At 46.7% G+C, this 26,098-nt stretch overlaps 1 protein-coding gene across 1 annotated transcript in view; it reads right to left on the reverse strand.

Annotated features, from left to right (window-relative positions):
• Positions 1 to 17,680: 17,680 nt before the first annotated feature.
• The window catches only part of lzts1 (leucine zipper, putative tumor suppressor 1), a 44,545-nt gene continuing 36,127 nt past the window's right edge, over positions 17,681 to 26,098 (reverse strand). Inside the window, exons 9-11 of the mRNA XM_079515564.1 lie at positions 25,959 to 26,090; positions 25,015 to 25,209; positions 17,681 to 18,265 (exon numbers count right to left, since the gene is read on the reverse strand). Of these exons, the coding sequence (XP_079371690.1) occupies positions 17,687 to 18,265; positions 25,015 to 25,209; positions 25,959 to 26,090 (906 nt within the window). The 3' untranslated portion in view covers positions 17,681 to 17,686. The remainder of the gene's footprint in view (positions 18,266 to 25,014; positions 25,210 to 25,958; positions 26,091 to 26,098) is intronic.

Below are 26,098 nucleotides of genomic sequence, written 5' to 3' on the forward strand. Positions count from 1 at the left end.
GTAAAGCAGTGGGTGAAATCTGTTCCGTGGTATTTCCATAAAAAGAGGGAAGACGAAGAAGAAGAAGTGGATGGGGGGGGGGGGGTTGGGGGGGATCAGGGAGAGAGAGACAGATCAATACAAATGTAAGAATATATCTACATATTTATTGGGGGTCCCTGATATTGACGTTAATTAAGGTGCAGGAATAATACAAATCCGCGTGTCGTGTGGGATTAACGTGCAGCGTAACTGACACGCTGGTATAATCCACAGGTAGGTCCATGAGGAAGAGAAAACCGTCTCGACGACTGTCGCTGGTACACTGTACACACAAAACGCCTGTCTGCCGTATGGCCCCTCTCTGTGGTAACACAGGGCTGTGTGTGTGGAAACCCATGTGGGGACTCCCTTTCCAATTACTCATCTGCTGTTGACTATAGGCCCAGCACAGGGGATCTGCACAGAGCTGTGCAGTGCAAGCTATATGGTTTGCCACTGATAGTAGTGCTACGGATAAGATAATGAAAAATAAAAATAAATGCAAACTATTTGCCGGAAGAACTATACCGTATATCCCCCTGATAATTCGGTAACAAACTAATAGCGTGGCTGCCGTACAGTCAGAAATGCAGTCCATTTCGATACAAAGAAACTAATAAGCGGCAGAGGGGAAGGTGGAAATTGATAGAATATACCGACTCATATATTATGTATCGGCCCCTGCCACGTGTAAAAATGTTGTAATATTAACCGTTTAGGAAAGAATTTAATTGCAAACCTTTAAGCCTTATAATAGTCCTACAGCTGGACCTTTTAGCTTGACGCGTAGATCCATTTATCGGGTGCTCGGATTTGTGTGCATGACTGTATATATTATTGTTCCATCTTTTGTATGATGAACGGGGACGTGCACATATGCATCCTCCTCCTCCCCCCCCCCCCCCCCTCTCTCTCCCTCTCTCTCTCTCTCTCTCTCTCTCTAATGAATTCAGACCCCCTTTGTGCTCGGCTGTCGGGCCGATCATCAGAATCCCAGCGGGGTGGAAAGCTGCATGCATTATAATCATGTCACTGCAGCAGGCCGCTCATGGCCCCCCTGAATTATCATCCAATCTCCTCTGATGCCTGCTGCCTAACTGCTGTCCACTCTCTCCACAGTTAGACGCTCGCTGGACCAAAACTGTGTTATTCAGCCGAGTTAATAAGACAAGAAATACACGATAAAGCACCAGCTCCTTTCTTCAACCTTTTTTTCTGGAACTGGTGCGATGTAACTGTTGAGAAAGTGTGTTCAACTCTTATAGCCTGAAAGGTCAGACAAGCAATATGGGGAAGATTGTGTTCAATATCTGCAATAGTCTGTATTTAATACGTTGCAATCTGGAGGAGAACAAAAAGTGGAGCTGCATATGGCATGCATTATTCTCCTCTTATACGACTCCATTCTTCCATCTGAGGATACTATCTATCTGTTATTCAATTGAATCAGTTATGACTGGCAGCCTATATTATTGGTGTTATCGTGTGGGTGGGATTTGTAATGTGACGTTTTTTGCAGTATAAGATTGCTGCTTCATTGTGACAGGATGCTGCTGTTATGATGATGAGATCTGCGGTTCAGTTTCTTCCATGTTTATCTTAAAACATTGTGGTTCATTGTGACTGGATGATGATGCTGTGATGAGAGTGCAGTTCTATGACTATCTTAACCCATTCAGGCCTGACGTCGAAATAAAAAAAAACGTTCGCTCTGAAAGAATATATATTCAAAGATTTGTGCCGCATTTTTACGATTTTTCAAAAATAGCAGACCTACAAGTTCATAGCGCGCCACTCGGTGGCGCGCTATGAGCTTGTAGATATGCTATTTTTCAATAGCTAAAGTATAACATAATGCTTAGTTAAAACACCCAAAATGGGTTTAAAGCTATAATATGACACACATGCGTCCTCAGGTCTAAATGGGTTAACCCCCCCCCCCCCCCCCCCTCCTTCCCCTAGCCTTTGCCTTTTGTGTCAGACCAAATCACAGAAACCCCTGCTAATGACTCACAATTTCAGCCCCTTATTTTCTTGAGCACAGTTCTCTCTCTTTTGTGCTGTAATGACAGCAGTGGGCACAGCACAATGGGACTTAATTTGATTTCAGGCTCGATTCTGCCCAGTCGGCCTGACACTGGCAGAGAGGCTGGCAAGGCCAGAGCTGCTGCAGTAATTAGAGATGAGGGGAGGAAAAAAAATATGGTTTGCTGTCGGGCCGAAACCTCTTATCTCCGTATTTTAATTTGTGTGTTTTTGTAAATGAATGCCCTACTAAGCAGGGCCTACTTGATCGCATTACAGCATCACACAAAAGTATAAAAATTAACAGATCTGCAAGATCGAAACGCATTTTGATATTGTCGATCTGCTACTTTAGATGCTTTTGAATTTGCATCCTGAAAAGTAACAGTTTTGGACATATGAGGTTTCCACAATATACTTCATTATGTCTTTATGAAAACGTGTGTATCAAAAAACAATGAAAATTGATCTAAAGAAAATGAACCAGAGAATCATGGACAAAGAGACAAGTAGCCTACCACTCAAACCAATTTGAATGTATAATATTTTTTATTTATGATCAAAGTTTTTTTGTGTTCTGTAAATACATTTGTGTAATACATATAAATAGTGATACATTATGACAGAACAATTTTGAGACTATAGCCTATCTACCTCTGTGAGTTACAGCGGCACTTTCTATTCTCTGTGTAGCCCTACTGCAGTGGTTCTGGTTGTCCTTAAATGAACAATTAGTTCACCCACATATCCCTTTAAAAACAGAAGCGTATTCAAAGAACATAAGTATGAATTAACCATAACAGTGGCTGGGGGGAGCACACTCATTTCAGAAATAAATTACTTACAACAGCATAGCAAAGTCTGTCTGTCTGTCTGTCTGTCTGTCTGTCTGTCTGTCTGTCTGTCTGTCTGTCTGTCTGTCTGTCTGTCTGTCTGTCTGTGTGTGTGCGTGGCGCGTGCATGCTTGTTGTTTGTGTGTGTGCGTGCATGCTTGTTGTTTGTGTGTGTGCGTGCATGCTTGTTGTTTGTGTGTGTGTGTGCATGCTTGTTATTTGTGTGCAGGCATTTCCGTGTCTGTCTCTTACACCGACCGTTTAAACCAAAATCACAAATTAATTCATACCTCCCAATCGACTCTGTCATTGTTGTGGAAATGCTGCAAAGTCATAGAGCTAAACAGTCTTGGCTGCTGGAAACGGAGGCTTGTGTCTGGCTCTGTGTTAAAAAAATGGCTAAAGGGGATTCTGATGAAGTCGAATTGGCAGTTCAAACACACCTTGGCTGTCGTAGATGCTGCTGTCACTAAAACATTTTTTTGGTCTACTAAAATAGTACATCAGTGGTTTGCAAACTTTTTGGGCCAAAAGGCACAGCTATTGGGCACTGCACTGGGCACGTCAACATCTCAAGGGACATACCTGAATACCAGCAAATATAGCAGATCTACAAGCTCACACAATGCGTCACAATTAGGGCTGTCAAACGATTTAAAAATGTAATCCGATTAATCACAGCTTAAAAAAGAATTAATGATGATTAATCACCATTCGAACTATATGTCCAAAATATGCCCTTTTCTTGTGGGAAGCGAAAGATAAGTGACTCTAACTCTCGCTCTCTCCATACAGTATGTCTCTCTGTCTCTCACACCCATTGTCGTGCTATGAGATCTACAGTATACAATACATGTATAGATCAGAATGGATCAGCTATGAGATCTACAGTATACAATACATGTATAGATCAGAATGGATCAGCTATGAGATCTACAGTATACAATACATGTATAGATCAGAATGGATCAGCTATGAGATCTACAGTATACAATACATGTATAGATCAGAATGGATCAGCTATTTTGGGTATTTTTGAAAAAGTATAATTAAACAATTTGACCTATTATGCCAGGCCAAAACAGGGACGCCATGTTAAAAGTGGTTAAAATATTTTAGGATATATATATATTAAAAAAAAGAAAGGTAGTGAAAAACAAACTCAAAACACTTGATTTGACATGTTGTGAGATTGTATATTATACAGTAACGTGTGATTGTTATAAGATTCCCATGGCACGACTGCACTTGTCACTCTCAGAACACACCAGTGTGTCTGGGAACTAGCCTGGAAACCAGACAAATCTGCCACAACTACAAAAATAGCCCTGGGCAGATTGGTCTGGCACTCCTCCTCGGTTTGAATTACATTTCACTCATCCCTGAGTTGTGGGTGACGAATCAGAGCCCACTATTCAAAGTGTTCTGTGGCGTTTGAATCTGTTTCTAACCACTCCTTGGAAATGAATCTTCCACATCGAAGTTCCAGAGTAATCTATGCAGTGGCTATACCAGGCTAACATCGTTTTAAGAATGCCAAGTCTCCTCTATCTCTGTCTCACAGAGACACACATACACACACCCCATGTAGTAGTGGGAACGCTAGTCTCTTCTCTATCTCTATCTGTGTCTCTCCCTCTCTCTCTCTCTCTCTCTCTCTCAAACACACACACACACACACACACACACACACACACCCACATTCCCACAAGCACACGCACACACACACACATTTAGTATAGTCACCGTCCAAATGATTTAGTGTCTGCCTGTGTCAGTCAATAGAGGAGATTAAGTCGACTCTGTCCTCGACAACAATAAAGTCTGGGACCGATACCACCTGTGATACTATAACCCGCAGGTTTCAGTATGCTCCAGGCCACTGGTGCTCATTTCAAGGACCCCCAGAATGATATATTTGTATTTGGCTGCCGGTGGCCAGGCTGCGGATACCCATCTCAAACATATTTTGTGCCAGGAAACATCCAGGAGCAAATATTTGAGTTGAAATGTTCGCTTGAATTAAAAAAGAAAAAGAAAATGCCGGTATTCAAAGATTTGCACACATTTTCAAGATGGGCTTGTATATCTGCCATTTTTGATTAGCCATAGTATAAAATATGGTTAAAATGATTGCGATGCTATAACCCCCGACTCCCCATGCATGACTCCACTTTAAGAATCAATGCTCCAGGCAGAGGTGGACAAGTACAGTATAAAGTAAAGGCTTCAAAAGTACAAATGACCAAGTAAATTGAATTTCTTTGTTTCATATCAATGCATTGCTGTATTGAAAAAAATCTCTCTCTCTCTCCCTCTCTCTCTCTATTTGAATCTGCTACTTTTGCTGTTATTGAATTTGAAAAAGTACCTGTTTTGACAGAGACAATACTCAAGTAAATGTACTTAGTTACAGTCCACCCACCTCTGCTCCAGGCATACCAATACCTGTTTAGGTCACAGACAGAACAGATTCATATTGTCCAATAATGTTTCAAGCTTCCCCCGTAGTCATTTTCCCAGACTTTTGTTAGAGAGGCCAATTAAAAATGTTTAATTAAACGTTTGTGGACAATTTGATTTAATTTCTTCCACTCACCAGCATCCACTCACCTACACTGATCCCACACTATAGTGACTAATCCATTATCCTATTGTCAGAGCGACATTACGGAATGATTTAGTCGGGTACAAGCACACTTCCAGTAATGTGGGGTTTATTTTGATGATTGTAATGTCGAGATTTATATTGGCACCTCCAAATGCCTCTTTCTGAATCCAGAATGATGTTATAAAGGGGTTTAAGTGATAGATATTTGTGAAAAATAAGTGTGAAATACTGAAATAGCTCTATATTCCGATTCCGCAATTGTTGCTATATAGTCTAGACCAGTGGTAACGTTAAAGGTTACTTTAGTAACCACGGTTGTATATATAAATTGAACGAAATACCTTTCGTTTATGGGTAGGTTTCCTTCAAAACCTAGCTGCAGAACATTATTTTATGTACTCCCAGGACAGAAAATTCTAGAATTTTCGCTGTCCTGGGCTCTAAGGGTGACGTAGGAAGCCACGCCTATCCCGTATAGATACCTGCGTGGCTACGTCAGCCCTCATTCGGAACTTTTCTTCTGCTTTAGAGAACAGAAGGGCGTTCCACGAAAGGTATTTCGTTCAATTTATATATACAACCGTGGTTACTAAAGTAACCTTTAACGTTGTATTATATAGAAATTTCACGAAATACCTTTCGTTTATGGGACTTTATGAACTCCCGTGACCTGAACTTCCAGTGGGTCCCAGGTAAACCTTTTGGGAGGGGCTCGGACCCTTTTGGGTCCAGAACCTAGTCCTTGTGGAGGGCAGGAGGCAGCGCTATGCTGCCCTGATGCCTTACTGAGCAGCGGCCCCCAAGACCGCGTGCGCTAGCGAAGGCGCTGCCACATCTAGGTTATAGTATGTGGCGAAAGTCGAGGGTGTAGACCAGCTTGCTGCTGTGCAGACTTCCTGAATGGAGACACCCTTGTAGAGTGCCCAGGAAGCTGCCACACCTCTTGTGGAGTGGGCCCTCAGGGCTTGAGGGGAATCCACGCCTTGGCTAGTGTAGGCCAGACGGATGGCTTCCACTATCCAGTTAGAGATAGTGACCTTCGTGACGGGCTTTCCTTTGGTCCTGGCACCCCAGGACACAAAGAGTTGGCTTCCTTGTCTGAAGGGAGCCAGTCTATCCGCGTATATGCGTAAAGCTCTGACTGGGCAGAGGCAATTAAGCCTGCTGTCTTCGTCAGAGGAGAACGGCGGGGGATGGAAAGCCTGTAGGTTCACTGGCACACACACTGAGAGAGCATTTTTGGGAATGAAGGCGGGGTTTGCCTTTAGGGTGACCTTGGTCGACCCCTCATCGAACCTCATGCAGTCTGGAGAGATCGAGAGCGCATGTAGGTCGCTGACCCTTTTTGCTGTCGTGAGTGCGATCAGGAGAGCCACCTTCAGGGTTAGGAGCTTGAGGCTCACGGTTTGTAGTGGTTCAAAGGGTGCTGTAGCCAGCGCCTTTAGAACCAGGGACAAATCCCACGAGGGAACGAGGGATCTGCATGTCCTATGTTCCCTGCGTACACCCTTCATGAATTGTTTTACCAGCGGGTGCTTCCACACCGTCTGGTTATCAAAGCCTGGGTGGCAGGCAGAGATTGCCGCCAAATGGACCTTGACTGAGGAGAGGCCTAGACCGTTGTCTAGGAGCTCCTGCAGGAATGACAGGACGTCGATCACTGAGGCCTGGTAGGGGACTGTTTGGTCTGGTCTTCGTGAGCACCAATGCTCGAAGACGCGCCAGGCTGTGTCGTAACGGTCCCTTGTTGACTGGGCTCTGCCTTTCTGAATCGTTTCGATTACGTTCGGAGGTAGACCCACGGCAGTCAACATCACCCTTTGACGGGCCAGACCCATAGGTCTAGGTCCTGGGGGTGAGGGTGGAAGATCTCCCCCCTCGCTTGAGAGAGGAGATCCGCTCGAAGGGGAATTCTCCACGGCTGGTCGTAGAGGAGAGGGGTTATTTCCGACCTCCAGACCCCCCACGACGGGGCTATTAGGAGCACCTTCAGACCCTGAGTCCTCACTCTGTCCAGAGTGGGGCTGATGAGGGATAGCGGGGGAAAGGCGTAGAGAAGGGTTTTGGGCCATTGGTGTGACAGAGCGTCTAGCCCCAACGTTGATGGTCCCCTGATTGCGAAGAAGAGGGGACACTTCGTGTTCTCCTCTGTGGCAAAGAGATCCACCTTGGATTTCCCAAACCTGCTCCAGACCTGGGCCACTGCATGAGGGTGTAGTGACCAGTCTGAGTAGCGGAGAGGTCCTCTGGACAGCAGGTCTGCCCCTGTGTTCAGAAGACCTGGGACGTGACATGCTACTATTGAGAGGACGCGTGTGTTGCACCACAGGATCAGTTTCTGAGCCAGTTGATGAAGACGAGGGGACCTGAGTCCACCTTGTCTGTTGATGTAGCACATGGCCGTGGTGTTGTCTGTCCTGACTAGGACATGGCAACCCAGGATGCGCTGCTCGAAGTATTTCAGGGCGAGGAAGACTGCCATGAGCTCTAAGTAATTTATGTGAAGGGCACGTAGTGGCCCCAACCATAAACCTCTGGCTGTGAGTCCTTCCATCGTGGCTCCCCAGCCTGTCATGCTGGCGTCTGTAGTGATGACTTTCCTGATCAGAGGCTTTCCCATGGGGACGCCCTCTGAGAGGGTTTTCCTGTCTGACCACCATTGAAGGGCTAGTATGCATTGTGATGTTACTGTTACCTTCTGGTGCCGACGGTGCATTGGTACATGTAGAGAGCCTATCCATCGTTGGAAAGGTCTCATATGTAGCCTTGCTAGGCGGATTAAATAGACCGCAGAGGCCATTAACCCCGCCATCCGGAGGCATGCATGAAAAGGAATCGAGCGTCCCCTTTTGAATGACGCCACGCACTGCAGTGTTGCGTCTATTCTCTCTTGGCTCAGGCGGGCCGTGTAAGAGATTGAGTTCAGTGTTATGCCTATAAAGTCTATTGACTGTGTTGGCATAAGCATGCTCTTCTCGTGGTTTATTATAAACCCAAGCGAGTCGAGGTGGCTGAGCACACGATGTGTGTGCGACAGTGCTTCTCGTGGAGAGTCTGCAAGTAGGATCCAGTCGTCTACGTATGTAGCGAGACGGATCCCTTGCTGTCGGAGCGGAGCGATAGCTGCCGCGGTGCACTTTATGAAGACTCTGGGACTCAGTGACATTCCGAAGGGAAGGACTGTGTACTCGTACACTTTTCCTCTGAACCCGAAGCGCAGAAATTTTCTGTGCGGCGGGTAAATCGGAATGTGGAAATATGCGTCTTGCAGGTCTATCGACGTAAACCAGTCCCCTTCGCGAATTAGGCGTAGGAGGACTGGTGGAGTAAGCATTTTGAATCGCAGCTTTTTTAAGTGACGATTCAATGCCCTCAGGTCTAGAATGGGACGGAGTCCGCCCCCCTTTTTCTTTACCAAGAAATAGCGGGAGTAAAAACCGTTCATTGATTGGTCGAGGGCCACCTCTGTGATGGCGCCTTTCTGCATTAATGAATTGATTTCCTCTTGCAGAATGGCGGCCTTTTGCCCGCTCGCTTCTGAGAAAATAATTTTCCTGGAAGTGGGCGGTTTGGAGGCGAACTGTAGCCTGTATCCTGTCTGAATTGTACGGATTATCCACGGGGAAGCCCCGGATATCCGCCATTGTGACAGATGACGTGACAAAGGGTTCCCTGTGCTTGTCAGCGTGGTGCATTGCCTGCCTAGGGGAAGACTTACTTTGTGTGAAATGTCTCCCTCTAGTGAATTTTTTCGGTATTGAGTTTGGAAAAAATTGGCGTGGAGTTCTCGGCCTGTGACAGCTAAAGCTGTCACAGTGTGGGTTATCTTTCCCACTGGGCCTATGCCCTTCAGAGTTGGTTTTATTGTTTTTTGTGTTTTTTGTTTTTTTGTTTTCTTTATTGAACAACGTGGAAAAACATACACATGTGAATTGCACATAACAATTTTGGGGGTCTGTACAACGGTGCTCACAGCACTGTGTACAGGCCCCCTTAAGCGCTTCAGCGCAGGCTCTGAGGTGAGATCTGTGATCCCCACCTCTGGCCTTGAACTCTGAGTGTGGTGGGGAAGATGACCCGGCCCGGGCAGGTCATTTGCGCTTCCCCTGGCCTCGGCCTCTGGGAGCGCTCCTGGCCTTGTAGGGCGGCGGAGAGGTGCGGCGGTCTGCTCTGCCTCGGCCTGCAGGCTGTCGCTGTCTATCTCCGCTCCGGTCCTGGGACCTGGGTTTGTCATCGGTCTTGGCCTTCCAGGGTGCCTTCTTGGCCTTGGGGCGGCCTACCGGGGCGGCCTGGTTGGCCAGCGGTTCGAGCGCCTTCATCGTCTTGGTGGAGGACTCGAGCTGTTGGATGGTCTCTGACATCTTGGCCAGAGCGTCCTTAAACATACTGTCTGGGTGGATATTTCCAGCCACAAACTCTTTCTTTGTCTCCAGGGAGATGGCGCTGGTCTGATCGACCCAACGCCATCTCTCCTGGAGGATGGAACATGCCATTGCCTTGGCGTTGTGGAGAGTGGAGTCCCTCTGGAGGGTGGCCATCTCGTGATTCAGGCGGCGTAACTCGGCCAGGTCTTCTGGCAGTTCCGCTAGCTGGACTTTAATGGACTTCTGTCCCATCTCAATGAGGAGGCTCTTCATGGAACCCTGGAGAAGTGCTCCTGCATTGAGGGCCTTCGCCACGAAGGACATGTGTGCATACTGCCACTTGTTCAGTTTTGAGGCTTCCCTCACGCTGCTGGACAGGAGCTGCGGTTCCTTTACGTGGTGATCCACTCTAGGAGCTGCAGGGTTGGCCAGGTAGGCCGCTATAGCCTTGTCCATAGCTGGCATGAAGTCTATGGCGAGGGTTTGTTTATCTGGTATGTCGTTGGGCCCCTTGGCGCTGGCCTTGGGAAAATCCACCTTCAGGAGGGGTTCGTCCCAGGCGTGCATCATGGCCTCCTCGAAGCCCTGTGCCATAGGGAGCTTCTGTCTTCTAGGTGCAGGGGGGGGGGCGGACTCATCAGTCCTGCCTTCCCATGGTAGTACCTTGACAGTTGACTTAGGCCATGTGTGGTTACAACGTGCACTAGCCTTCCTGTATATCTCGTAAATATTGGAGTCATCCATGGGGGGTACAGGAGGCGGGGGGACAGGAGCCCTGGCTTGCTGGTGCTCCTGTATGTCCATGGCATCCAGGTCGTCGAAGGGGCGACGAGTGGTGCTGACGTAGTCCCCGGGGGAGAGGTCATCATGGCCATCTCGCTCGTCCGCGTAGGCCTCGTCCAGGACGTGGTAGTCCTGGAGTTGCTCCTGGAAGGAAGGGAGCTCGTCATCACGAAGCTCCCCTTCCTCCCTGGTAGTCCAATGCTCCCGACCGGGAGACATTGCGCGGTCTGGGGAAAGGTCCAGGCGGTCCACCATATAGCTGGGTGCGACGGCAGGCTGTCTGCGTCTAGCTGTATGTCTGGGCGGGCACTCAATGGTGGCCTGCACGACGTGTTGTCGAGCACGTGGAGCTGGGGAAGAGCGGCGCGGTGCGAAGGTATCCCTTGGCCTCGCGCCATGAGCCTCGTAATCAGTGGCCTCGTGAGCCCTGGTTGCAGAGGCTGAAGTAGCGTACCTGTCTCGGCTAGCGCCGGCGGGTGCTGCTCTTGAAGAAGAGGCTCCGGTTGGGGCTCTGTTGCCCGAGTAGTCGAGCCTCTGTCTCGGGGTAGCTCGTTGTATGCGAGCTCGTCGCGGGGGAGGAGTGGGGCTCCTCTCTCGGAGTCCGTGGGCGGCAAAGTTGTCATAATACCTTTGGACACGTCCGAGCCTGTTGTTTAGGACGTCGTCGTCCATTTTCTCACAATGGAGGCAAACGGGACCGATTTCCTCCATGGACTCACGGGTGTGGGTGAGGCCGAGACAATACATGCACTCGGCATGCCCGTCTTTGCCCGACATCGTGTTCCCGCATCCCCAGGTGGAGCACGTCTTTTGTTTGGGGCCTTCTTGACAGTCGGCGGGCACCGGCTGTCCTCGATGGCGTCTTTCCCCGGGCTGGGTCTCCCTCGTCAGCGACATGGTTGCTTGTAGAGAGAGGAGTCCGAGTGCTTAACAGCCACAGGTTTATCTTCCTCGTGGCGTGTAATAGTAGACCACAGGCGTATCTGCCTAGTAGCGCTAAGCTAACTATCGATAGCTTTAAGCTAACAAACGCTAGCTTTAGCGAGAGAGAAAAAGAGGCGCGAGCTGTTTTTTCCGACAAGCTAGCGTAGCAACAAGTTGCCTAGAACTCACTTGTGTCGAAGTTCGGCTTTTTTTCTCGAGAAGTATCCTTCTGTTTGCTTCGAGAGTGTGCCAGAGATCTCACGGTCCTAAAGAATTAATCTCTCGGCCGAGTTTGCGAGATATATTACCCTGCACACACTGGAATGTTAAAGTTCGTTCTCGCAGCTTAGCAGAAGAAAAGTTGAATGAGGGCTGACGTAGCCACGCAGGTATCTATACGGGATAGGCGTGGCTTCCTACGTCACCCTTAGAGCCCAGGACAGCGAAAATTCTAGAATTTTCTGTCCTGGGAGTACATAAAATAATGTTCTGCAGCTAGGTTTTGAAGGAAACCTACCCATAAACGAAAGGTATTTCGTGAAATTTCTATATAATACAACCAACCTTTTCAAGCCCAAGAGCCCATTTTATTCCCAATTGTAAGCCATGATCTACCACTAAAATAGGCTATGTTTAAAAAAACACTTTGACAGGCTCAATGCATGTGCACACAAACACTATAGTTTAAATAAGAATAAATACTAATAATCAATGCCAAAATATTAAGACAAATGTATTTTTCCATAGTCAGACTGCTTGCCTGTGTAGTATAGTAGTGAGTGAGAGGCTGTTTAGCTCTGTGGATTTTTAGTTGTGCATCACAAGTTCACAACGGATAGCGGTCAAACAAGAGAACAAACAAACTCTGCAGTTGATGACTCGATACACATGTCTGGGGCCATCACTGCGAGCTATTCAAAATCCACATTCTGTGTATTGGTAGTGATGGCTGGCTGCCTGCCTGTCAGTCTTACACCCGCTCACTCCGGGATCTACTTGAATGGCTCGTGCGAGCTACTGGTAGCTCCCGAACCCCTGGTTGGTTACCCCTGGTCTAGACCATATTCACATGGCAGTTAATGGCGGGGTGGCAACTTGCCACCACATCTATGCTTGCCACCCTGCTTTTTCAATGCACAATTCCAACATGGCCGTCATGTGAATATGGTCTATGGAGTGTTTGTTCTGTATCAGGGGTCTCTCTCTCCAGCTCTTTAGTAAACAGAAAATACATTTTCAGATCGGAATACCAATTTGATCCAATTAGGAGAGAGAACTCACAGGTTAAAGCAGTCGTTCTCAACCTTTTCATGCCGTGACCCCCACAATAATCATAATACTTGAACTAGGGACCCCCCCCCATTCACACTCACCCTGAATTGTAAGGGTTGAGGCATTACATTTTGTTTGACTCATTTTCACAGATAAATATTGTGAAAATAGCAAAGTGCACAGGCTCGCAACACGAGGCATTGTGCGCTTGGATGGACTTTGTCCCCCTTCAATGTTTGCCTCTTTCCATATATATATATTGCTGTAATAAATTTTTTGACAGCTCCTGTTGCCCGGCAACGCCTTGTTCAGCGCTCCTGGACATGTCTAAAGAGAGATTAGACGAGGTAGCACAAGGTAATAATGGAAGATTATACCTCCCCGTTTTGGGGAGAAATGGAAGGCGGGGCTTTTCAGAGTAAAATCTACCCATTTGCTTGACACTCTAGCGCCTTTATTTTGACAAACTCTGGCAGCGTTTCAGTGTAATCAGCGTAATCAGTGTTAAGTGATTAATAAAGTCCCCCCTTTATTGACTCTGCTTACATGATAAAACTATGAATTATGATATATGGGCCAAAAAGACTCACAATCTGTACTTGCAGTATTACGCCCACTGTTGAAAATGCAGTGGCTTTGTGTTTTGAGGTACTGGGAGAAAAGAGATCAATGAAATAATAGGTAGTATAGTGAAAGTCAAAACAAGTTCAGATGTATTTCGAGGTAACAATAACAAACATTTTGTCAACGGTCCAGAAATGTTTTGGAATCAACAGATTTTCCAACATTTTGCGAGAGTCAAATTCTTTCAGACTTTACTACAGTAAACATATGTAAATTTATTTCAGATGGGTGTACAAATGTGTCCCAATTTGTGCACTCTTCAGAGTGAGGCATTTCTCAGCATTCTGTGTGAGGACAGAACTGACATTGATATGGTCCAACGACAAAGTCTGTACTGAGGCCTTTAACCCATCAATAATATAATATAATAATAACCTTTAACCCATGAAGACCTGGGGCATTCTACAAAGGCCTTTTAAATCAGTGGTTCTCAAAAGAAAAAAATAAATGGTACCAAGGACCACCAACGTCATACTGTATGTATTTGGCAGCGGACCCCTCTGAAAGTGTTTTGTGCCAGGGACCCCCAGAAGAGAATATTTGTGTATCAAATAAAAATGTAAAAAAAAACAACAACCAACAATAATAATAATATAAAAACAATTTCAAGCTTGTAAAAAAAGCTTGTACAGGTATATCTGCTATTTTAGAGAACACTTCTAAACCACTGTTTTAAATTCCAAGTGTGTGTGTGCATGTGTGTGTGTACTGTGTGTGCGTGTGCATGCGTGCGTGCGTGTATATATATATATATGTGACTGTGTGTGTATATGTGTTAGACAAAATCTAAAATGACACAGATGCTTCCCCAGTTTTAATGGGTTAAAATTAATTATAGATTATGTAGGTCTTTATATCACTGCCATTTTCTTTTTTGCCGTCGACAGCTATAGGGGAACACCTGTGAACAACTTGATTAGCGTCTCATCGCATGTCATCTGGATAGGATGATGACTTATGGCAGGGATTAATCACCTAATGGTCTGGACTCTGGGCTATCTTCAGCTAACTGCTTCCATTCTGGTGCATGTGCCTTTTAATGACAGTGTGGAAGACGAATCACCTCGTTAAAGGGATAGTTCACATTCAAACATGTTTGGGGTCATTTTAAATTCTACTCCTGGCTTTGGTGTTTCACCCCAGACTGTTTTTTAAGTTGCTTGATTCCATTATTTAGATATTTGATATTCATTTTATCAGACACGCCTATACAAACCCGTTGCAACTTCAAACTTGGTCCATTGCAACTACATTTGAACCACGATGGATTAGTCGAAAACACCTGCCCTTGGTTCAACTACTATTTTTGGGGGGGAAATAAATAAATAAAATAAAATAAATGAAAAGGTGATTAAAAAAATCTAACTCATGTTGATTAGGTGATGCAATGGTGATGTAAAACAAACACAAACATTAAATGCCATTAACACCTTGGAGGCCCGGAACTATTTAATCCATTTCATCGCGCCCATCATTTATAGCGCACGGACCACTTTTACCGGCGCACCGGAAGCTGGTGTGCATGTCTGTGTAGCAGCTAACAATAGCCACACCACTCTAGAGTCGATCGACAACAACGGGAGGTAATAAATCTATCGCGACTAGCGACTGGACCGCGGAAGGCCGTCAAACACAGGATCTTTTTTCAGAATTAGACGGGATGATTTAGATCGGGAGTTATGATCGTTTTAAGATTTTCGTTTTCGTCAGCTAAACAGGCAGGGGACATTTTCGATGACGTGTCACTTTTTGACACGTCATCGGATCGGGCAACAAACGCTCCAAGGCTCTAGAGCGATGCGAGCGGTTTTGTTATCATTAATCTCCGTCCTATTTATCAATCTCCGGCTTGGGCACTTGACCATGACCTTGAACTTGGACGGAGAACTCCGCCCCGGGCCTCCAAGGTGTTAACAATAAAGAGACAATATGACGTACAATTTCCCTTCATTGTCAAATGGCGTTTTTAAAACAAACATTAAACCTGTATATAGGAGGGGCTAGCGCCCCTCAAAAATAAAAAAAACACAGCCCCCTCACGTATTAGAAGGACAATATCAGTCACCAGAACCAAGGACAGGTGTTTTCAATGACTCCATCAGAATGGAGTTTAAAGTTACAATGGGTTCGTATAGGAAGTGGGCGTGTCTGAACAAATGAATAACAAATATCCAAATACCGAATAAATCACCTTATGACACCTAAACATTTTTTTCAATGAAATACCCCGTCAAGACTTAACTAGACAATATTCTCATCTCTCCTCGTAATAAAAAATAACTTAATTTTACATTTAAATATTACGTATCATCAACAGTGTTATCACAATTACTTTTTTTTGTGTGACCCGGAGAGTTAGGCTAGTTAGTTAAAGTAAAAGAACAAAACAAATACGTTTTAAAAAAAGAGACAGATTCCAGCCTTCTTCCGGGATGGCTGATAAAATGCCTTCCAGTCATTTACTACATGTTTACATAAGTTTATATTTGTGACAAAACCTAACCACCTGTGGTGATACAGCAAAGTGCCCATTTATTTTACTGAATATTGTCAGTAATGTGTATGTAAATGCTTTTCCACTACCCGGTGCCGGTTTAACATAATGCAACTCAAACTCTTGTCTTTTCTGGTTTTCCATTAGGCAAAAGTACTGGGTATCTGGCACTTGTGTGTTTCCTTTTATATCACCGAGCTGAGCTGACGTCGGTGATATGAAAATGCTGCAGACTAGTAGAGACTACTGATTGCTTCGGCCAGAGATAATCATCACACGCACATGCAGCATCGTGTCACGTGGTGAACTACCCTAATACTGCATGGAAGCACCCAAACTAGTGAAACCATTTACTAGTGAGTAACTGCAATTCTCTCATAAAACGTGATCGCATTTAAAATTTTGACAGTCAAAATGTTCATAATTATATGCATTTCGGTCAATAAAGGGAAAAAAAATCACACCCGTGTGAAGGGGCGCTCTTATCATCGTACATCATCATGATGTAAAATATACACTATATTTATTTGCTCAGACAACATTCGTTGTCAATGCGCGAATGTAATGTTTGTGAACGGTAACTAAAAGCTGAATATAGGAGGGGCTAGAGACCCTCAAAGAAGCCAATGAATGAAAATTAAAACTTTTTGGTGACTGTAAAAACTGTGAAAAAGATTGTTTCCAGGCAGCATTAGCGTAAGCATCAGCTCTTCACTTTAGCTTTGTTTTAGCAGTCTCCTACACAGACAGTTGTGATGTCATTATGTTGGGGGGGACGGGGGGGGGACGGGTGCTACCAGCAGTGGAAAACCAAGTACAACAAGTAAGAGCATAGGTGTGTGTGTGTGTGTGTGTGTGTGTACTAAATCGATGGCTCTCAACCTTTCCTGGATCGCGGCCCACTTGAACGGGGCCCGCCCACCCACACGGCTGCCGTGGCTGAACGGGGCCCGCCCACCCACACGGCTGCCGTGGCTGAACGGGGCCCGCCCACCCACACGGCTGCCGTGGCTGAACGGGGCCCGCCCACCCACACGGCTGCCGTGGCTGAACGGGGCCCGCCCACCCACGCGGCTGCCGTGGGTGAACGGGGCCCGCCCACCCACACGGCTGCCGTGGCTGAACGGGGCCCGCCCACCCACACGGCTGCCTTGGCTGCTACGTGCATTTTCAGAGCATGTTTATTTCAATCAATCGTCCGTGTTCCAACTTGGATCAATTGAACTTAATGTTGTCTACTTAAACTACTTAAACCAGCATCCGTATTGCGGGGAAAGTCTTCAGAGGAAATAGCAGACAAGCTCACAACACGTCGTTGGAGAAAGCTCTCCACACAATAACAGAAAACTGAAATAAAAAATAAATAAAATAAACACTAGTATAGAGCCCTGAGGGACTAAATACAGGGTTTAGGCGGTTAAGTTCTCATTTATTGTTGTCACTTTTTGGGGCCGCTAGCCCCTCCTACATTTGGCTTTTATGGTCTTTGTGTTTGTCTTATTCATGCTCCCTGTGACATCATGTGGAAGCCAGGTCTATGCTCTTTGTGCGTGCCCCCAAAGGTTTCACTTCACACAAGTGATTAATATGAATGCTATATTATCATCATTAAAATCAAAAGTGTTTTGCCAAATTCATTGGGGCCCACCCGTCCTCGCAATACCTTCCCGGCCCACCAGTGGGCTCCAGCCCACAGGTTGAGAACCATTTAACAGTTAACTATAGCCCACCCGCCCTAAATCTCTGTGGCGATGACGTCCTCGTAGGTCTGCAGCCCGGAGCTGTAGGCCATGTCCTTGTCCAGCTCCCCCACCGCGCGGCTCTCCAGCTCGGCCGTCACCTCCTTCAGGATCCTCTCCAGGTCGCGGTTCTTGCGGTGCATGTGCAGGTAGTTGACCTGCAGCTGCTTCTGGTAGCAGATCACACGCTCCTTCTCCCTGTTCCACGTCTGCCGCTCCTGCCGGAAGCCGCTGGCCAGCCTCTCCTGCGCCTTGCGCTCCTCCCACAGCTGGCCCTTCAGTCTCTCCACCTCCCTCTGCAGCAGGAGGGAGGAGTCTTGTTGGTCCTCCTCTTTTCCCTCCCCCTCCTCCTCCTCCCCCTGACCCTGGGTGAGGAGGAGGGAGTCTGCATTGCCTTGTTGGCTCTGCTGCCTTCCTGACACTTGGGCCTGGGCCTGGAGTTTCATGCTGTACCGTTGCTCCTTGGCAGCGGCCAGGTCCCGCTTCATGGCCTGGATGTCGGTCTCCAGCTCGCCCACCTTCTCCCGCAGCAGGCCCGCCTCGTTCTTCTTGCGCTGGAGCTCATTTTGGCACACCTGGAAAAATAGGGTGAAGTGGTCCTTTAAGTATTCAAAAGCACATGCTTAGAAAAAACGTATTACTTCAAATGAAAATAATTTATGAACTAATCATTTTAGTAATTGTGTCCTAAAAAAATCACACCCATGTGAAGTGAGGGGCGCTCTTGTCATCGTACAAATTTACGTCATATTTGGCAGACATTTGACCCAATTTCTCCTTTTATTGTCAATGGCAAATATGAGACGTGTGGGGACAAAAGCTGTATATACTGTATGTAGGAGGGGCTAGCGCCCTTCAAAAAATCCATTTATAGTGGCAAAATTGGCGCTGTGATTGGCTGAGCATCGCATAACGGGTGTGGCACAGGGGACACCCGTTATATTTAAGTGACAGAACGAGGGGGGAGAGAGACAGCGAACCCTCACGGCCGTCCGGATTCGTGCCATCAGAGCTTCCTCCCCATACGCAACCGAAGACGGGTGGGACGGAGGAGACGGCGACAGAGCCCCAGGTCGACTTCACGGTGTGCCTCCCCACCCTGTACGGAGACTATACAACAACGTGCTTCAGTTCACGCAAGCCCTCGAGATGTACCGAATGCTGGCAGTGGACAGGGTGGTGGTCTACAACACGAGCTGTGGGCTGGACCTCGACCGCTTGCTGCACAGTTACAGGCAGGAGGGCTGTAAACTAGAACTGCATTCTGTCGAATGCCTGTCAACGGTCAATGGTGACATAATTACGATATGTTTCAATATTGGTTGGGTAACAGGTAACATACGTATGCTTGGTTGGTATCAAGGTCCAGTATATATATACCTCCCAAGCTCACGTGCATACGTCCCAACACGACCACAATACTTGCGCGCTCTCCTTGCTGCTACGGACTTTCAAATCTCAGCCTCTCTGTAAAATATCGGGTTGTAACTGGCCGTCAATGGTGGCGTAATTACGATATGTTTCAATATTGGTTTGCTAACAGGTAACGTATGTATAGGTATATGTACGTTAGGTAAGGTGAAAAGTACTATACTGTGGTCGGCTGGCTTTTTTATGCGTATGCTCGTGGTGGATACTGATTTTGAGTGTGACGTAATGAAGATATGTATCATTGCCGGGGTATAACTGGCTTTTGATGGTGACGTAATAAAGATAGCTTTCAGATTACATACTACATGCATACATAGAGACATTATCTTTAATCCACCCGAAAGCCAGATACCCCAGATACCCCGGCATTGATACATATCTTCATTACGTCACACTCAAAATCAGTATATATACCACGAGCATACGCATAAAAAAGCCGGCACGACCACCTTACTTGCACGCTCTGCTTGCGCAAGTAAATATCAAATAGACCTTGCCGGTCTACATCCTAGGCTGTACAACAGCGCCCCTTTGTATTCAATGTTTGTGTTTACACAAACCCTCAAAGCTGGACATAGGACGGGCTAGCGCCCCTCAACAAATTAAGAACATCAGTGAAGTGAGGGGCGCTCTTATCATCGTACATCATCATGACGTAAAATAGACACTATGACGTAACATTCTCCATTCATTGTCAATGGGAATTTAATGTTTGTTTAAGACGAAGTTTGTGGACGGTAACTAAAAGCTGGATGTATGAGGGGCTAGTTCCCCTAAAGAGGCTAAGATCTACAAGCTCATAATGCGTGACTATGCGATGTGTTCTGAGCTTATATTTCCGAGGAGCACTAGCCCCTCCAATGTCTGGCTTTTAGAAATAATGACGTCATGTCTATGGACCTGGGTGGACTGCTTTCAGTAGTAACGACAGGCTGGCAGCCACAGTGGGCGCACCACTCCACGTCATGTGACAGGCTGGCAGCCACAGTGGGCGCACCACTCCACACCATGTGACAGGCTGGCAGCCACAGTGGGCGCACCACTCCACGTCATGTGACAGGCTGGCAGCCACAGTGGGCGCACCACTCCACACGAGTCATGTGACAGGCTGGCAGCCACAGTGGGCGCACCATAACGTCATGTGACAGGCTGGCAGCCACAGTGGGCGCACCACTCCACACCATGTGACAGGCTGGCAGCCACAGTGGGCGCACCACTCCACGTCATGTGACAGGCTGGCAGCCACAGTGGGCGCACCACTCCACGTCATGTGACAGGCTGGCAGCCACAGTGGGCGCACCACTCCACACCATGTGACAGGCTGGCAGCCACAGTGGGCGCACCACTCCACATCATGTGACAGGCTGGCAGCCACAGTGGCGCACCACTCCACACGAGTCATGTGACAGGCTGGCAGCCACAGTGGGCGCACCACTCCACACCATGTGACAGGCTGGCAGCCACAGTGGGCGCACCACTCCACGTCATGTGACAGGCTGGAAGCCACAGTGGGCGTGGCACCACTCCACACCAGTGTCCTGGTCTGTAGCAGAACATTGTTTACTCTGACCATTTACCCTGTAATTTGTTGAACGTACCTGTCATTTACTCTGATCCTGCACTCTGTAAGTCACTCTGGATAAGAGTGTCCTGCTAAACGCCTAAATTGTAAATTGCACCACACAATGAGACAGGTGGTCTAAACCTTGGCCGCTTTAACCCATTAAGACCTGGCTGAGGTTGATTCTACAGTTTTCTGTATGTTGCTATCGGTGGTTCTGAAACCTTTTCATGTCACGGACCCCCATCTCAAAATATTTAGTTACAGGGAAATAGATATCTTCTATTTTTGAAAGATCGTGACACATACTCATATATAAAATCTAAACTGACAGATGCTTTCAAGGAATGAATGTGTTAAAATGAGTCAGCCCTGAATCGGTAACTCTGCTAAAAATATTGTGGAGTCAAAGGGTGATGCTGAGGTACCGGATCTCATGAAAGCAGGCACTCAGACCAGACATCAAATGCTTTTAAAATGCCAACCGCCGAGTCTTAATTCATCGTTGCTCGTTTTAACTGTAGTGTGCCTTTTTTTGTCACAGCCAAACCGTCAACATCAGTAAGTCCTGAAGAAGGCCATTTGAGGCCGAAACAGGCATGATTATCGCATGGCTTTTGAAAATTACATCATATCTATGGGCTTTACATCAATATATGGGTTTTTTAATGTTTGTTTAGAGCATTATGGTGTAAATCGAATGGCAGCTAAGTCTATGTTTAGGGAAGCAATTAAACTTGCTCAATGATGAACTAGCCTGTCTTATTAAACCATTAAACCAGGAGGCTGATGGCCGAGTATCGCTGGTCAGGATTGTGAGGTGATCGCGTGGGCGTAAGACACATGTCAATGAGTTCGAAGTGTGCAATTGTCTTCGGAGTGCCTTGACCGCACTTCTGACATCCATTTCTCTCCTTTATCCACCGTATCTTGTTCTTCGGGCATTAGCCCGGGCATTTCTTTCCCAAAATTGAACATGTTGATATTTGAATTGAGCGGCGCCGCCATTGCACAGCTTTGTGTATGTCTGTCTGTATATCATGGAATGTGCTCAGCTGATTGGCTGAGCACAGAGTGTGATGTATGATGATATATGATTAAAAGCACCGCTCACACAATTGATTTTTTTTTGTAATGATTTTTCATTAATTGTCAAATAACTTCAGTCATCAATGGTTATGTAGCTCATTGTGTATATTGCATATATATTTTTTCTTTTTGGGCTTGACCCCGTCTTAGCTGCTTGAATCTATATTTATTATTATTTTGTGATGATTTTTTTACCTTGTTTCTACTGTATACCATTGTACTTTTTCTTTTTTATACTTACCTGTAAGCTGTAACCTTAACTGCCGTGCTGCCTCTGGGCGACTGATTTCCCCCTGCAGCATAATAAAGGTCTGTCTCTCTGTATGTCTTATCTATCATAATACTCCCAAATCTTAGCTTGTTGTTTGACGAATTCTACCAGGTCTACAAAGGTGACCACACCACCTTTGCGTGTGATCTTTGTCAAGTACCGGTCCCTTGCGTCGTCTGATTGAGGATGTAACTTGTTAAGGATGATAGACATGGTGGAAGGAATGCTCATGTCTAGACTAGTGTTCATGCCTCTCGTGACATCGCCGACGTGTTGAAGGAATGTGGCAAAGCTCTTGTAGTCACCGGTCGTCTTCACCGGAGGCCAGCTAGTCAGCCTGTTATGGATCACCGTAAAGACTTTGTCAGGTTCTTCGTACTCTTCCCAAAGTCTCGTCCTAGCCTCAATATATGCGTCCCTTGGCTGATAGATGGCTAGGCAGCTCTTGATCAGTTGGTAGGGTTTGTCCCGGGTGAACTGCAAAAGATACAATAGTCTTTCTGAATCCGTTATATGAGTGTTATTCCTGAAAATTCCGTCGAAGGCGTTGGCGAAGCCCTGATATTCCAGAGAGTCTCCATCAAAGATGGGTATGGAGATAGTAGGTAAACGAGATGTTCTACACAGCTCCATCTGCGAGTCTTGATTTGTTTCCAAGAAGGTCTGCCAGTATGGTGGTACAGGGCGGTCGGCAGTGTTATTGCTTGTTCGAGGACCGCGAGATGCCTCGCGAGTCGATCGGTCGACTTCGGGATGGACCATTGAGGGCTCACAGGGCCCGTGCCCTTCGCCCTCGTCTTCAGGTCGTTCATCGCCTGACGAGCCCGATAGAGAAGGACAAAGGCCAGTTGACTTTGGATCAGAGTGCGGCTGAGTGAGATGCGCAGTGCACACGCCGATGGAATCCTGCGTGGGCTCCGGGGAAGGTGCCCCGGTGGGTGCCCCGGTCTGGTGGGTGGAGTGCAGAGTCGTGGTCGGGTTCTCCACTGTGGACAGCAGTCGTATCACTCGTATCATGTCATCCATGGTCTTCTTCATGGCGATATTGTACTCTTCCTGGAGCTGTTGCTTCAGCTTGATCTCTTTCACTTCCTCGCTGATCCGCTCCAGAACCGCGGGGGTGGCGTGGACCGTCGAGGGGCTGATGCCTGAGCGGGGATTGTGTTTCTTACCGCCACCCATGGTGAATCCAAACACCTTAATCTCAGTTTATTCTACCTACTTTACTTTGGCTGTCGGTCTATCTTGTTCTTCTTCTCTCTGCAGTTGGGTCGGTATATAAATAGATATGTGACGTCACGCTGTGACGTGCCAGATTAGGTGGTGATCTCATGCTGGACGTCATATCCTTTGTAGCACATCTACGGTATGCCATTTTAGATTTTAAGGTATGTTTGTCAAAAAAGGATTTAGAACAGCGGTCTAGAACTTTAGATTCTTTAGGTCTAGAACTTTAGATTCTAGAACAGTTTTTCTCAAAAAGTATTTAAAAATCAAGGGGGTCCAAGGGGGTCCCTTGGCACAAAACATATTTTGTACATGGCCAAATACATATTCCTTGGCACAAAGACGTTTGAGAACTACTGATTTAGAAGGCATTTGTTGAATCGGCCTCAGGTCTTAATGGGTTGAATGTGTGCGTGCGTGCCGTGCATGCGTGTGCGCGTGCGTGTGTGTGTGTGTGCGTGCCAGGGTGTCTTCTGCACCGCTGGACCGATCGTGTGAAACATCACACGCACACTCACAGTATAGTCCTGCTATTATTGCATAATGATCGCCCTATCGCTATTATTTGAGATAATCCATTTGTTTCGCATAATCGTCGTGAATAAATAGGCCAGGCCCATTACATGTTTTTGCCTATAACTCTTGAACCGGCGTAGGTCATACATTCAAATGTCCTATGATTCTTCATATTCCATCCTGATTGACATCTACAGTAAAGTTGGCAGGAATGGCCTGTTTTGAACAAAATGCCGCAAATCATGAATGCAGCATCCGATTGTGGAGAAACTTTGCACGCACATTCGCAGTACGTTGATGAACAAACATCAAACACATTGCCCTATTATAGCACCACCAGCAGGCAGTTCTTTGCAAAACATTTTTATATTACTCCTATAGATTTTGTCCAAACATTACGCAAATTGGTACAAATTATCTCTATGGTCAAGTGATCAAGATGGATCCGTCTGATTTTTGAGCGGCTATGCACAGCCATCATACATCAGCCAATCAAATACCAAATTTGGTTTCATTTTACGCTCTCAAGAGTTCAATTACTGTTAAACATCTGCATTACTCAATTTAAAAGAAGTCTGAATTACAGAATGTAGAAGAATTGTTATTTTAATCGACGTTTGCCTGTTATCTTTCCTAATGGTACCACATCAATACAGCATGGAAATGCGGACAAAATCTTATCCAAATATGACAACTTTCGTTTGGGGTCTGAGAGGCAGAATCTCAGCAGTCCGTGGCTCAAATGCCCAATAAATACTGGGCCTTGATTTGAAAAAGGTTGAAAACCATTGCATTAGAACAGGGGTTCTCAACCCGTGGGTCGCGACCCCTCGGGGGGTCGCCAAATTATTTTAGGGGGTCCCCAAATTATAAAAAAAAAGAAAAAAAAAAAAGATTTTTTTTTTTGATTGTTTTTCACGATTTTTCAAAAATAGCAGACCTACAAGCTCGTAGCGCGCCACTCGGTGGCGCGCTATGAGCTTGTAGATCTGCTATTTTTAAATAGCTAAATTATAACAATGCTTAAAACACCAAAAGGGGTTCCCGCGCAAAATGGTTTAAGGTTATTGTAGCAGTCAATTTATATTGGGGGTCGGGAGGGGGCGGGGCGGGGGTCCCGAGACGTTGCCAAAGCATTTCCGGGGGTCCCCGGACAAAAACGTTGAGAACCCCTGCATTAGAACAATTGTATTCATCTCTTCATTTCTGACTTTCGGACCACAACAAACCTCGATGTCCACGCTGCAGGCGTGGATCTGGTCCACCTGGTCCTTGTTCTGCCGCTCCAGCGCGTCCAGCTGAGCCCGGAGCTCCCTCATCGAGGCCTTCAGGCTGACGATCTCCATCAGCTTGTTGCCTACGTCCGCCTGGCAGTCCCTCAGCTGCTGCTTGAGCAGCGAGATCTCCCCGGCCTTCTGGCACACCTGACACACACACACAGTGGTGGACACGCGCGCACGCACACACGTGCGCACACGCACACACACACACACACACACACACACACACCCACACACACACACACACACACACACACACACACACACACACACACACACACACACACACACACACACACACACACACACACACCATTATGTGAGCCATGTTCTCTTTGAAGGATGTTCGCTGCAATCAACTCATTCCGTTATAATTACAAAAGACAGTATTTATGTTCCTGCTGTAGAATTACAGCACCTGACATCTAAACCCCAACATGAATGTTTTCCTGATTGTAAGTCTAACAAAAGAAAAAAAAGATATTTTTAAAAATATCATTTTTGGGCTTTTTCTGCCTTTATTGATAGGTTGAAATTAGATTGACAGGAAATGGGGAGAGAGATGGGGGGGGAAGACACGCGGCAAGGGCCGTCGGGATCGGGAGTCGACCCCGCGGCACGCCGTCAGGCTGGCTCGGCAGCCTAGGTGCCCAGACGGTTGAGCTAACCATCCGGGCCAAAAAGAGCTATTTTAACCATAAAACCAACCATTGGACCAGGAAAATATCCTCGCAGTGTGCATTTCTCATTGTGGGGACGTTTGGCCATCACAAATATGGTAATACAAGTAGACACGCACACACACACACACACACACACACACACACACACACACACACACACACACACACACACACACACACACACACACACACACACACAGAGAGACTCACCTCCCACTGCGTCTCCTCCAGCGTGGGGGCCAGCTGTGTGCTCAGGGTCTCGTACGACCTCAGCCTGCCCTCTGCCAGGTCCTTCTCCCGCGTCGTCCTGGAGATGTCTTCCTGGAGCCGCTCGTTGTCCACCTGCGTGG

Source organism: Electrona antarctica (genome assembly GCF_951216825.1).
Source record: "Electrona antarctica genome assembly, chromosome: 12".
NCBI classification, from domain to species: Eukaryota; Metazoa; Chordata; class Actinopteri; order Myctophiformes; family Myctophidae; genus Electrona; species Electrona antarctica.